The following is a 14,178-nucleotide window of genomic DNA, read 5'->3' as shown; positions in this document are numbered from 1 at the left end:
GCCACACTGGAGTGTTTGTACTCTTAGTCATTCTTATAAATAGAGTATAGCATTAATAGTTCAGAAAAGTTATTCAGATAAAAATACTTCATATTTTTGTTTCTTCAAAGGTAAGGTTTTGAGAACTTAAATGTAAATATGATAAAATTTGTGTATTTTTAAGCTATATAAAATCATGTGTGAAATTGCTCTATATTCAAAATATGTATGCAGTCAGGTCTTCTAATATTTTCCTAACATATGCTAAATCCTTAACTCATTCACCATATAGAGATGAAATAGTATTTATATTTATCTGTGCTTCAAGAATAAGTAAACAGTTTCATGTCTTTATAAACCTGACCTCACTATTTGGTAAAATTTTGCATTTTGTCATTTGGTGGCACTGCTGTTTAATTTTTTAGCAAAATCAAACATACAATTGACAGATAAAATAGAAGCAGTTTTACAGTGATAATTCAAAACCTTTTTTGGAGAATGTAGAAAAGTCTTGAATTTGTGAATTTAGTGAGAAAATGGCTAGGAAAAATAGCTCCTAAAGCAGTTTATTTTCTTAACTTCACTAATGAAACTTTCAGCTCAATGTTTTATTTCTGTTGCAGTTTATTTTTAACTTTGGATTTTGAAAAACTGCTTAGAATGAAGTGTGTATCATACATGTAACTGGGTGATCAATTTTAACAAAATTGTTTGGATTTTTTTTAGATTTAAAATTTTTATCTTATGTAAAAATTTGTTTCGCTTTCTCTTAAATTTTAGTGTTGTTTATCATATCGGATCAACTTTCTGAATTAACTCAGTTTAGTGTTTTCTCTTTTAACAATTTAAAAACATGTTATTATTTTTACCTCAGAATCTGGTTAACATTGAAAACCTTAACATCCAGGTTATAAAACATATATCCATGATGTTTACTTACATAGGAGGCCCAGCTCCTTTTGTACTGATCAGTTAGTGGTGTGTGTTACCTGGGCTTATAAAGATGTTCCAACATCTCACTAGTTACTAGAATTACCTTTACATTTTTGTTAACTGATATAGTTTTATTTTAAAAATAATTGGATGAGTTAGTAGGGAGGTCTTTTGTTCTTTGGTTTAGATTTCATTATGTCTGAGTTTCTTTGCATGTTTATTATTTCAAGCTCTTAATGATCTGTTTAGTTTAGTTGACCCAGGGAAGAGACTGGTATGTTTGGTTATGGAAAATAAGCATTTACTGAAGGCTGTTGAAGATCATTATTATAAAGGTGCCAGTAAGTTTGTCCTACACATTGAATCAGGTATCTTAGGTAATTGACCTATGTACCAGTCATTAGCCATGTATGGCATACAGACAAATTTTAATATAATACAAAACAAATTTTTAATAGTAATATGTGACATTTTCTTTATTAAAAACATCTTCTCTTGATTAAAAGATGTGCTTCCATAGGTACAAAAATGAACAGTGTGAAGAAAATTTAGTAGAGATTTTCCATGTTTTAACCTAATCCCTACTATATTGACTTTGATTATCTTTGGTCTCATACCCAGTTTAACTGATAGCACTTCATCAGCAAACTGATTTTTGTCTCTGTTACTTTAGGTTTCTTTTAAGGTTGATATTAATGCAGATATATCCTTATTCCATATACTTTACAATTTAAGAATTTAAAGTCAAGATAAAGGGTTTTCAGTTCCCTTATGTGACATTTGCCATTCCTAACTAAAGATAAATCTGCTAAGTATTCCCTAGAAGTTTTTAAATTTTTCTTTGGCCATATGTCTATAGTTTCAGAGAGTTATGCCAGTACCCTGTTTAAATTGTGTGTGGATTATGTGTGCATGTGTATGAGCATTAAAAAAAGTATAAAAATGAAATACAAGAAGTTGGAGCTCTAGGGTATAGGTGGCTTTTTTCTTTTATTATGATTTTCCTTAAGGTTTCTGTTAGAAGCATCTGCCCAGTAATTTTGGAAATGACTTTGTGATAGTCTTTAAAAGCATAAATAAAAATTATGTCACAGGCTGAGAAAGGCAGGTGGTCTTATTCTTTAGCAAAATTAGTTAAGTTCATGTTATCCCTCCTGTTTATTTATACAATTAAATTTTATATTGAATCTTAGACTTTTTTGAATTTATAATGCCAACTATTTGTCTTTCAGATTTCTGCTTTTTTTTTTTTTTTACATTTTTTAAGTTTGTTTATTTTTGAGAGAGAGAGAATGAATGAGTGAGGAAGAATCAGAGAGAGAGAGGGAATCTCAAGCAGGTTCTGCATCAGTGCAGTGCCTGATGTAGGGCTTGCTCTCACTAACTGTGAGATCATGACCTGAGCCAAAACCAGGAGTCAGAGGCTTAACCAGCTGAGCCACCCAGGCACCCCTCAGGTTTCTGCTTCTTATTAACTTCTGTGTCATAAAACCTTATGTAATGTTTGAGCAGCTGGATGGCTCATTTGGTTAAGCATCTGACTCTTGATTTCTACACAGGTAACGATCTCATCATTATAAGATAGAACCCCATGATGGGCTTTGTGCTCAGTGTGGAACCAGCTTATCTCTCTCTCTCTCCTCCCTACCCCTCTGATTGTGCTCACATGTGCATGCACACTGTCTCATGTGTGCTTTCTCTCTCTCTCTCTCTCTAAACCAGTAAATAAACTTGAAAGAAAAAAAACACCTTATGCAATGCAAAAATTTTAAACTCTGATTAGGCATAGATGGGAAGTTATTGTTTTTATTCTGCATTCTGGAGATCAGAAACTAGCTTTGGGCAAATCCAGTTTATTTTGTTAGGGTCTGAAATCAGACTTTCAGTGTTTAAGCCAAATAACATTACTTAGTAGAAGCTAAATAAATGTTTGCTGAACTATAATTTCTACATTTATTAGGCATACAACTGTGCACTTTACATAAATTATCACATTTAATCCCTGCAGTAAGGAGACAGTGAGTATACCATCTCCATTTTAGTGAGAAAAAGTTTCAAGTTAAGAGAGGATTAGAAACCATGAAAAATCACAGGTCTCTAGTGAGTGAGATTTGGGGATTTGAGTAGAACTGTCTTATTTAAACTATATTTTATGACCTCCTCAAACAATGAATGGCTGCTCAAAGTGGCTACTCTACAAAGGCCACACTCACCATCTCCCTCCTGGGAGTGAGTTAGTTCTTTCTCTGATTTTGTTTTTCCCCAGACCATTTTCCCCAGACATCTCTTTAATTTTATCTCTCTGTAACATACTGATTGATTTATGTGTTTCCCTTTCTTTTATAGTTTATAATCCTTTGAGAGAAAGTATTGTATGATCCATTTTGTTTTTTGTCTTTTGTCTGAAAATTATTGCAATTAGTTCTGGTCTACAACATACTGAGATATAATTGTGTAACATTGTGTTAAGTATAAGAAACACAACATGACGATGTGATATATGTATGTACTATGAAATGATTACTATAACAGGTTAGTTAACACATCACTTCACATAGTTACCATGTGTCTTTCAATTTGGATATCTGTTTTATAGCACTGTGCTTGGCACTTAATACATTTTTTTAAAATATTCTTTTGTTTTGTTTATTTATTTGAGAGAGAGAGTGCACTCACACACATGCACGTGAGGGAGGGGCAGAGAGCGGGAGAGAGAATCCCAAGTAGGCTCCATGCTGTCAGTGCAGAGCTCCACAACACAGGGCTCAATCCACTGAACCATGAGATCATGACCTGAGCTAAAATCAAGAGTCAGATGCTTAACGAACTGGGCCACCAAGGCACCCTGACACTTAATAAGTCTTTGAATATGTTGATTAAATTTTATAAAATATTCTATATTTGTTTTCTCACAAAAATCACATCAAGTTAATTTATTAAAATAGCAAAAATTATTTCTTTAAGTGAATTTAAACATTCACATGGTTTTATACATATATATATGATATGCGATTAGAGAATTACCGATTTAAATAAATATGATAGAATTTGTACATCCGAATTAATGTGTTTCCTTCAAAATAATCATCTAGAGAAGTAACATACTTTTCTAAAAATGCTACCAGTTTTTCAGAACCAATTGGAATTTGTTTTTATTTCCTTAGAATTTATGTTACTTCTTTTGGGTATACCGTATGGAAATAAGACCATGGTAAAGTTTCAAAATATTTCTATGTCATCTTTCAAGGAGATAATGCCCAGCTGTGTTAGCTTTAGATTTTTAAAGTTATTTATAACATCTTAATAAATATCAGTATACTTTTTAGCTATGCTGAACTATGGGTTAGAATAATGTTTCTGCCCTTTTTAATAAAGTCTTATTTTTTTAGAGTAGTTTTAGGTTCACAGGAAAATTGATAGGAAGATATAGATTTCTTGTGTCCTCTACCCCCACTCGTGTACAGCCTCTCCCATTAATCAGCATCCTCCACCAGAGTTGTACATTGTTATAATTGATGAACCTGCATTTATATATATCATCACCCAAAGTCAGTGGTTTGTATTACAGTTCACTCTTGGTGCTGTACATCCCATGGGTTTGGACAAATTTATAATGATGTGTAACCATCATTACGGTATCATACAGAGTATTTTCACTGCCCTAAAAGTTCTCTGTGCTCTGCTTATTCATTTCCTCTACCACTCCCCTGGGAACCTCTGGCAACCATGCATCTTTATATTGTCTCCATGGTCTTGCCGTTTCCAGAATGTCATATGATTGGAATCATATAGTATGTAGTCTTTTCAGATGGACTTCTTTCATTTAGTAATATGCATTTAAGTTTCCTCTATGACTTTGCGTGGCTTGATAGCTCATTTCTTTTTAGCACTAAATAATCATTATGTACCAGTTTTTTTTTTTTAATGTTTTATTTATTTCTAGGAGAGAGAGAGAGAGAGACAGCATGAGCAGGAGAGGGTCAGAGAGAGAAGGAGTCACAGACTCCGAAACAGGCTCCAGGCTCTGAGCTGGCAGTCAGCACAGAGCCCGACGCGGGGCTCGAACCCACGAACTGCGAGATCATGACCTAAGCGAAAGTCGGACGCTTAACCGACTAAGCCACCCAGGCGCCCCCAGTTTTTTTTTTTTTTTAATCTATTTACATACAGAAGGACATCTTAGCTGCTTCCAAGTTTTGACAATTATGATAAAACTGCTGTAACCATCTGTGTACAGGTTTTTGTGTGAACATAAGTTTTAAACTTCTTCAGGTAAATACCAAGGAGTGTGGTTGTTGGGTCACATGGTAAGAGTATGTTTAGTTTTGTTGGAAATTGCCAGTGTTTTCCAAACCATTGTACCATTTTGAATTCCCATCAGAAATTAATGAGAATTCCTTTTGATCCATCTACTCAGCAGCATTTGGTGTGGTCAGTGGTTTGGATTTTAACCAGTATTGTAGATGTGTAGTGGTATCACATTATTGTTTAAATTTGCAATTCCCAAATGACCTAGGTTGTGGAATATTTTTTCATATGCCTATTTGCCATCTGTATATGTTCTTTGGTGAGGGGTCTGTTCAGATCTTTAGTAGGTTTTTTTAATTGGGTGGTGTGTTTTTTTTATAGTTGAGTTTTAAGAGCTCTTTGTACATTTTGGCTAACAATGATTTAAGTCTTTATGTCTTTTGCACATACTTTCTCCAAGTCTGTGGCTTGTTTTATTCTCCTCACAGGGTCTTTCCTGGAGCAAAGGTTTAAATTTTAGTGAAGTCCAGCGTATCAGTTCTGTCTTTCCCAGTTGTGTCTTTGGTGTTGTATCTAAAAAGCCTTTCCAAACCCCAAATCATCTGGATTTTCTCCTATACTAACCTTCTAGGAGTTTTATAATTTTGCATTTTATGTTTACATCTGTAATGAGTTCATTTTTGTGGAGGGTGTGTTGTCTGTTTGTTTAAATACTTTTTTTGTCCGTGGGCTTGGTGGGGGGGGGGGGCACTGGGTTGTCTAGATGTTCCAGCATCAATTGTTGTAAAGACTATCCTTTCTCCATTGAGTTGCCTTTGCTCCATTGTTAAAGATCATTTCACTATATTCGTTTGGGTCTATTTCTGAGCTGTGTTCTATTCCATTGACTTGTCTATTCTTTCACCAGTATTACACTGTCTTGATTACTGTGACTTTATAGTAAGACTTGAAGAAATTACATATTATCATTCCTTGAACTTTGTTCTTCAGTATTGTGATGGCTGTTTCTGTCTTTTGAAAACATAGGTATTATGATAAAATGAGTGTTCAGAAGACTAGATATTATAATTGTATTTCTACCTTATATTTACAAGATGCTTAGTAAATGTTGCATTTGAAGTGTATACTCACCAGAAATATTTGTTTTCTGGTTTGAAAGAGAGAGAGAAGTAGGGAACAGACTTGCTGCCATGGTGCCATGAGCATACCTGTAAATGCCATTTCCTTATACTGATGAATGGTTCATTGTCTTATTTCATATTGTTTAAAGTCTAAATGGCAAGATAAAAAAGGACACATGTATGAATATACGTGATATTTTTAGTGACATTAAATTTTATTACTTGTGCCTGTTATTTCTTCTCCCATTTCTTCCATTCTTCTATTATGTTGACATTTGTATAATGAGGGCTTGTATGTTGGATGATTCATGTTCAAATTTTAAGAAGATTGTACCACACTCTTAGAAATTACATAAGCATTTCTTTTTCAAATTTAAGATTAATAAGTAAAATATTTTTTCTTCCCATCAGATGGTGTAATGAATTAAAATTAAAGTGAAGGGACCGATGTCATAATCTTTTAGAAATCAGTTTTTTTTTTAAAAAATTGTTTTATGAAACATTGTTAATACAGTGGAAAGGAGTTATTTAGTACTACAGGAGACATGATTATGTTTATATCTCAGGCCAAAGATGTTTCTGTCTTTTCTGATCTTTCCTCAGACCTAGCACATTGTCTTACACAATAAAAATTAAGAAATGAAAAACTGTACTTTGAGATAGAGTAGATAAACACCATTTTATTCTTCATACAAATATAAATTTCCAAATATACTTAAATTTGTTATTATAGTTGGTGACTAAAGGAGTAAAGAGCTCTGATATGTCTCCACCACTGGGACAACCTGAAGCAGGTGGCTCTCCATCAAAGCAACAGATGAAGCCTGTTATTTCTGTGACTTCAGCTTTGAAAGAAGTGGGTATGGTAAGTTTCCTAAAATTTAGAACCCCTCAAAGCAAAAGGTCATTAGAAGGATTAAATTTAATGAAATTATATTAATTCGCAGTGTTTCATTAAATTTTTCTAAAAAAAAGCCCATTATTTCTTAAGATTTTTGTGTGTATTTTACTGTGAGTATTGGAACCTCACTGCCAATAGGTTTATATCTAGGACCCACTAATACATAAAAATAGATTTAAATGATTGTCTCTCATTTTTACTTTAAAAGATTATTGAACAAATATATACAAAAATGTAGAGAAAATAGTGCAATGAACATTTGTAATGCAACATTAACAAACATACCCCACCTCTCACAATTAACAGTTTCATTTTTTTTAAGAAAAGATCGTTTTAAAAAATGTCTCTTTGATACTTAAATTGATTAACTTAACTCTAAGAATGAAGTCCAAGGCATGTTTACATTTATTTTAAAATTTTTGGCATAACAAATGTTAGAAGATTCAGTATAACTACACTTAACCCATCAATTATTTCTTTTCCTTTCTACTTATGAATCTCTGTCATGCCATATGGATAATGAAACAAATATGGACAAGTAAAAAGTTTAAACTTGGAAATATGTGTCAAGTATTCATCTAAAATGTGAAAACTCTGTTCTGGGGTTAAAGGAAATGGGCTCATGATACAGAATTTCAGCCTAGAATTCAACACAGAGAAGGAAAAAGGGTCTACTGAATCATGTAACACATTAACCTGATTTTCTCCTATCTTGTTAATTAATGTCTGCCTTTTAATTGCTGAGTTTCATTAAGTGTTTGCAGGCAACACTAATGTTACTGATACATCAATTTTTTATAGCCTTTGTGTTATCTTGAAAACAAGACTGAGTAGAAAAATACAGGTTTCTTGGTAACTCTCAAGATCTTCATATGAGAAATTATTATCCTTCAAGTAGGTTTAGTCTCCTTTTCTTTCTGATAACGACTTTGTGTGTGCTGCGTTGTTCACTTCAACTTTAGATACCACTGTGTGGTTTCCTTCCCGGTATCCTTCAAGTAGCTGTTCATCTCTCTGGTTATAGCAACTGCTAATTCCTGACTACTTTATGGGGTAAAATGCTCTTTGTCTCATTTAAATGTATTACTTTAAAACTGACCATTATACTCTTTTGTATTTTCCTCAAATGTTACAAAATTTGAGGTAATCTATGTAATGAAATGGTTTTTCTTTATGTGTTGTCTTGGTAAATATTGGTACTTAAAACTTTGAAAACTGCTATGTCTTACTTTGCATCTTTCAGATTACTTTTGCTTTCATAGCATTCATAACTACTAATTTCTTCTTTGCGTGTGTTTAAAAATTCTAGTTTGTCTAGATCACTATGGTTATACTAATCAAAAGACAGAATTTATATTATTGTTGGTATAAAGGACTCAGCTCATTGTTACTCTCTTTGTTTATTGAGAGAAACCAATTCTCAATTATGTTTAGTAGTATGGCTGGAGTAGGAATATATGTACATGAAACATAAAGACAATTTCAAAGTAATACAACCTATCCTGAATTACTTTATCCACTAAAACTCCCTAGCTCTAAATAAGAGAGTATACATCAGTTAATTTTTTTATTTTTAGCATTGACATAAAATTATCTAAAATCAGATGTCAAAAAGGAAGAGGATGTAATTAAATATGTGATTAGTAATCTAAAAATAAGACAAATAATTGAGAATTGGCCCTTCTGCTATTAAGTATAATGAAGGAAGCTGTGTTAACACTTTACAGGAATAAAAAATTCACAAGGAACAATTTAATAAAAAACAAAAAGTAACAAAAATATGAAAGTTTTTAAGATAGATATTTAAAATAACATTATTTCTTACTCTCTAACTATCTGTGTTTACAGGACAGTAGTTTAACTGATACCCAGGAAACCTTGGAAGACCTGCAGAAGACTAGCAATGCTATTTCAGTAGGTACAATTTTAAACCCTCTCTCAGTCATTTTACTTAATTGTATACATATTGAAGTACAACATTTTAACTGTTTCAGAGTAAGCGAGAAATATTACGTAGATTAAATGAAAATCTTAAAGCTCAAGAAGATGAAAAAGGAAAACAATGTCACTCTGATACATGTGAAGTAGTCCTTAGTGAAGATGCTGAAGAGCATGAAAAGGAAAAGTCAGTTTCATCTGATCGCAAGAAATGGGAGGCAGGAGGTCAACTTGTGATTCCCCTGGATGAGTTAACATTGGACACATCCTTCTCTGCAACTGAAAGTATGTATAAAATGTTAATAATCTGTTTTGGTCTAGCACACATGTAAACTTGGAGGCTGAGTACTCTGAAGGAACAAATACTTAGAGGGATTGAGAGAGGCTGGAAGAATTTCTTTGTATGTGAAAAACAAAGAAAACTATTCAACCTTACGAATAGCAAGGATTTGGGGGAGCTGCGGTGGCTCAGTTGGTTAAGCGTTCCACTTCGGCTCAGGTCATGATCTCACGGCTTGTGGGTTTGAGCCCTATGTCGGACTCTGTGCTAACAGCTCAGAGCCTGGAGCCCACTTTAGATTCTCTATCTCCCTCTCTGTCTACCCCTTCCATTTTCACGTGTGGTCTCTCTCATCTTCAAAATAAATAAACATTAAAAAAAAAGGATAGCAAGATTTTTATTATAAAAGTGTGTGGTACGACAGAAGAAACTAATGATATCATGTAAATTGTATTACTTTAACTCTTTCTACCATATTATATTTATCTTTTACCGGGAATAATTCTTGATGAGAACCAAAATGGCAAACTTTGACAGAATCTCAGAAAGGTCCCTTAGGTATTTAGCCTCAGGGTAGTGAAAAGATCTCACTTAATGATTCATTTATTCAGCAATAATTATTGAGCAACTACTATTTTCTTGCATTGTCTTACGCACCAGAGGGAGATACAATAATAAATAAAAACATGTGCTCTTGTTGCGCTTACATACTAAAAGGACACTTAGGATTATCAATCAACTAAATATTTTTTAAAATTTTTTTAATGTTTATTTATCTTTGATAGAGAGAGAGAGAGCAAGGGAAGGGTAGAGAGAAAGGGAGACAAAGAATCCAAAGCAGGCTCCAGGCTCTTAGCTGTTAGCACAGAGCCCAATAGAGCCCGAACCCATGAACCACAAGATTGTGACCTGAGCCAAAGTTGGACACTTAACTGACTAAACCCCTCAACTAAATATAGTTTTAAGTAATTTTTTAGTGGACTGTTTTCATAGAATTCTTTTTTGCGTTGGAGAAAAGCTCAAAGACTCCAACCTATGGTGTCTTTTATTTTGTTTACTTATTCAGTAGTTCTTCATGGGGTCTTATTAAATGCCACACACTCCTCAGCAATGAAGATACTATAATGGTTGACATAGTCCTCTCCTTAAGGAGCTTAAGGGTCTAGTGGAAAGGTAGACAAATATAGAGGCAATTATAGTTCCTAAGGAATATGCTAGAAATAATCCTGGCTACTCTAAGAATGTGTATTAGGACATAAATCCATCTTGGGGAAGCCAAGGAAATGATTTCTAGAAAAAGGGATGAGCTGAGGGATAAGTAGTTAGCTAAACCAAAAGCCAAGCCAAGTATTTTAGGAATAGAATAGCCAGGACCCAGGTGAGAGAGGGTGTGAAATTCAGGGAACTTGGTATACTTCAGCATGGATGACTAAAGTTCATAAGTCAGGACAAAGAATGGCAAGTAAAAAGCCAAGGAAGAAGTAAGCAGGGCCAGATCATGAAAGGTACTGTATATTGGCTCTCTCAAACATGAACTTATTCAGAGTGCAGAGAGTAGTCTTTGAAGCAAGGTTTAACAAATGTTTTCTGTAAATGGCTAGATAGTGAATATTTGAGACTTTTCTGTCCATAAAAACTCTATTGCGCCCCTTGGCTTAGCGGCCGCTCCTCTCCGGGTGCGGGTGTGGTGACGGCTGTTTTGGGAGAGCTGTGAAGCGGAGTTGTCTGTGTTACATGTGACCCTTATTTTCTTTATTTTGTACTTTGTTTCAGGCGTACGTTGATCTGGTCTTTGGAATTAGATGGGCTGGAGAGGAGTGTAGACAATTATTGAGGAATGGTGTTTTCCAAGTTTGTGTCGCTTCTAGGTGTTCCGAAGTGACCGACGTTGCTGGAAAATTTGAGGCTATGCGGTGATTAGTAGCAAGAAATCCAAAGCGGTTTTCTAGTCATTAAAGAAAGAAGAGGCTAGCTGTGCATACAAGAGAGAAGGCACTGGATGGACCTTCTTGTAATGCTTTCTTAACTTTGAGAAAATTGGTGTTTGGTTCCCTGGCCGCCTGCCCGGCGGATCCACTCCATCCTTTACCTCGGATCAGCTGTGGGGCGCGGCGCGGGGAGGTGGGGTGTTTTGGAGATTGATTTTTTTTTTTTTTTAACTGAGGGAAGCACATTCTTTTTTGATTCCCCAAACTTTAGTCAGCTGGTGAGGTTTAAGAGGGTAACTTACTTTGTCTTACTCAGTTTGCTTAACTTGGTGCTGAGCTTGAGTTGGTAGGAATGTTTTTAAAATGCAGGATTGGGGCAGCAGTTTTGTTACCACTTAAACATACGAGATATTAACCAATACTGCAGACAAAACTGGCGATGTTTGTTGACTAGGTAAAAGAGTCTCTAAAAATAAGTGAATATTGGAGGAAAACTCGGTGTTCTGGAATGTAGATTACTTGAGAAAGAGGTTCAGCATGGAGTGGTTTCTGCTATTTCCAGTTTCTAACTAGCCGTTTTCTTGGGCAAGTCACAACCCCTCTGATCTCAATGTTTGTTTCGTCTTGCAAATCGTTTCATAATACTATCCCTGCTTTAAGAGATTGTTATGATAATTAAATACCTCGTGTTAGTAAAAGTGGTGTACAATCTTTATCAAGCATTACAAATACAGAAGTTGCTAAGTAATACGGTTTTATAGCAAAAGTCAGGTCTTTCTAATCCAGCATACTGGAAGAGTATAAACGGTGAATGGATCATGAAATAAGATGTATTTGAATATATTTAAAGTCTGTTGTAACTATTATTTTTGATTCTTCCCCACTTGTCACCTGATTACTCAGATCAGTGTCAAGGTTGCCATCATTTTTCTGTAGTTTTAACCTAGATAGTCATTAGTTTTCTTCCCCAGCCCTTCTAGAATTTTTACGTGATTTTTTTAAAAATCCAGGCCAGTTCTATCACATTTATTTTTTACATTTATTTTTTGTGTGTCATACGTGCCATTTCTAAATAGCAGTTGCTTACTTACTCTTATTATAAAATAATTTGGAAAATAAAGATGAGTTCAAATAAGAAAAAAAAAAAAAAACTCTATTGCAACTACTCTACTCTGTCCCTATTGTGTAAAAGCAGCAAGAGACAATATGCAAATGTATTAGCTGGCTTTTTCTAATAAAATTTTATTTAGGGACACTGAAATTTAAATTTATTAAGCTTTTCTTTAAATCTTCTATTTCTTTTCTCAGGCTTTCTATTTTCTCATTGCTGTGAAATGCATTCATTTCATGATTATTTCCTGGAATATTTTTATAATAACTTTTTAAATCTTTGTTAGATAATTCCAATATCTGTGTTATATTTGTGTTGGTTATTAATCAGTAGCTGTCTCTCATGAGAGTTAAAATTTTCTGGGTTCTTCTTTTTCTGAGTAATTTTGAAATATATCCTGGACATTTTGAATATTCCCTTATGAGACTCTAAGCCTTTGTAAATCCTGGGGAGAATGTTCATATTTTTGCTTTAGCAGGCAGTCGACCCAGTTAGTCAGGTCACAAGGTCCTATCTGCCTTTGTGGCCTGTGGTTCTAATCTCAGTTCATTTTTCAAAGCCTGTCAATGCTGTTTTGGTCTGCTAGCATGTGTGTCACCCAGTGACTGGACTGGGACCTTGGCAGTCATCTTCTTGTTAATTCAGTTTTCAGAGTTTAAGATATACTGAATAGGATCACATCCATGTGTGTGCATGTGGCAGGTGAGCCCAGACAATAATAAACAACTTTATGGGGTTGCTTTCTTGATTCCTTTGTCTTTATCTTCCTGGTATTTTCTGGTTGCTCCGGGCTTCTCTCTTTTGTCATCTGGTCAGAAAACTGAGGCTTTACTTACTCTGTTCTATTGTGTACTTGGAGCCATGTGGCTAAAAGGTAGAGAAAAATAGCCATGGGAATTTAGCCCCATCTTCTAGGTACTACATCTCTACCAAACAGAAAGGAAGCTTCCTTGTCCTCAATTTGATCTTCTGTGTATTCTGATTAACAACTGCTACTCTTGTCACCATGGGATTTTGTGGGGGAGAAAGAAGATGACAAAGTAAAGAAAGAAAAGAAAAGCACTGAAGGATTTCCTCACACCAAGTGGTAAGATTTCCCTTCCTAGGTCCTAAGGCTAGAACTAGAAGACCTGTCCTAGAACTCTTTCTTTAACCCGATGCCATTTACGGATAGCTGCCGTGTTGAATCCTGACTGGGGAATGTCTCCTTCCCTAATCCATTTGCTGCTACTCTTTGTTTCTTTTTCTTTTCTTTTTTTTTTTTTTTTTAACAAATAGTTTATTGTCAAATTAGTTTCCACATAACACTCAGTGCTCATCCCCACAAGTGTCCTCCTCCATGCCCATCCCTCCTCCCCCCCACATCCATCAGTCCTCAGTGTTTGTCAGCATTCAAGAGTCTCTCATGGTTTGCCTCTCTCCCTTTCCCCCACCATTTCCTCCCTTCTTCTCCCCCTTGTTCCTCCGTCAAGTTCCTCCTAATCCTCCTATACGTGCAAACATATGATATTTGTCCTTCTCTGCCTGACTTATTTCGCTCAGCATAACACCCTCAAGGTCCATCCATGTTGCTACACATGGCCAGATTTCCTTGTTTCTCATTGCCATGTAGTATTCCATGGTATAGATAAACCACATCTTCTTGATCCATTCATCTGTTGATGGACACTTAGACTCTTTCCATGTTTTAGCTATTGTGGAGACTGCTGCTATGAACATTGGGGTACATGTGCTCCTAT

The 14,178-nt window shown here is 34.8% G+C and overlaps 1 protein-coding gene across 1 annotated transcript in view; it reads left to right on the top strand.

Moving 5' to 3' along the window:
• Window positions 1–14,178, top strand: part of NEK1 (NIMA related kinase 1) — a 200,676-nt gene that overhangs the window by 131,145 nt on the left and 55,353 nt on the right. Inside the window, exons 24-26 of the mRNA XM_039219207.1 lie at window positions 7,015–7,146; window positions 9,031–9,096; window positions 9,177–9,405. Coding sequence (XP_039075138.1) covers window positions 7,015–7,146; window positions 9,031–9,096; window positions 9,177–9,405 — 427 coding nt within the window. The remainder of the gene's footprint in view (window positions 1–7,014; window positions 7,147–9,030; window positions 9,097–9,176; window positions 9,406–14,178) is intronic.

This window comes from Hyaena hyaena, unplaced genomic scaffold (assembly GCF_003009895.1).
Source record: "Hyaena hyaena isolate Hyena2069 unplaced genomic scaffold, ASM300989v1 scaffold_804, whole genome shotgun sequence".
NCBI lineage: Eukaryota > Metazoa > Chordata > Mammalia > Carnivora > Hyaenidae > Hyaena > Hyaena hyaena.
Note: the sequence above shows the minus strand (reverse complement) of the source record. Positions and strands in the feature narration are given on the sequence as shown.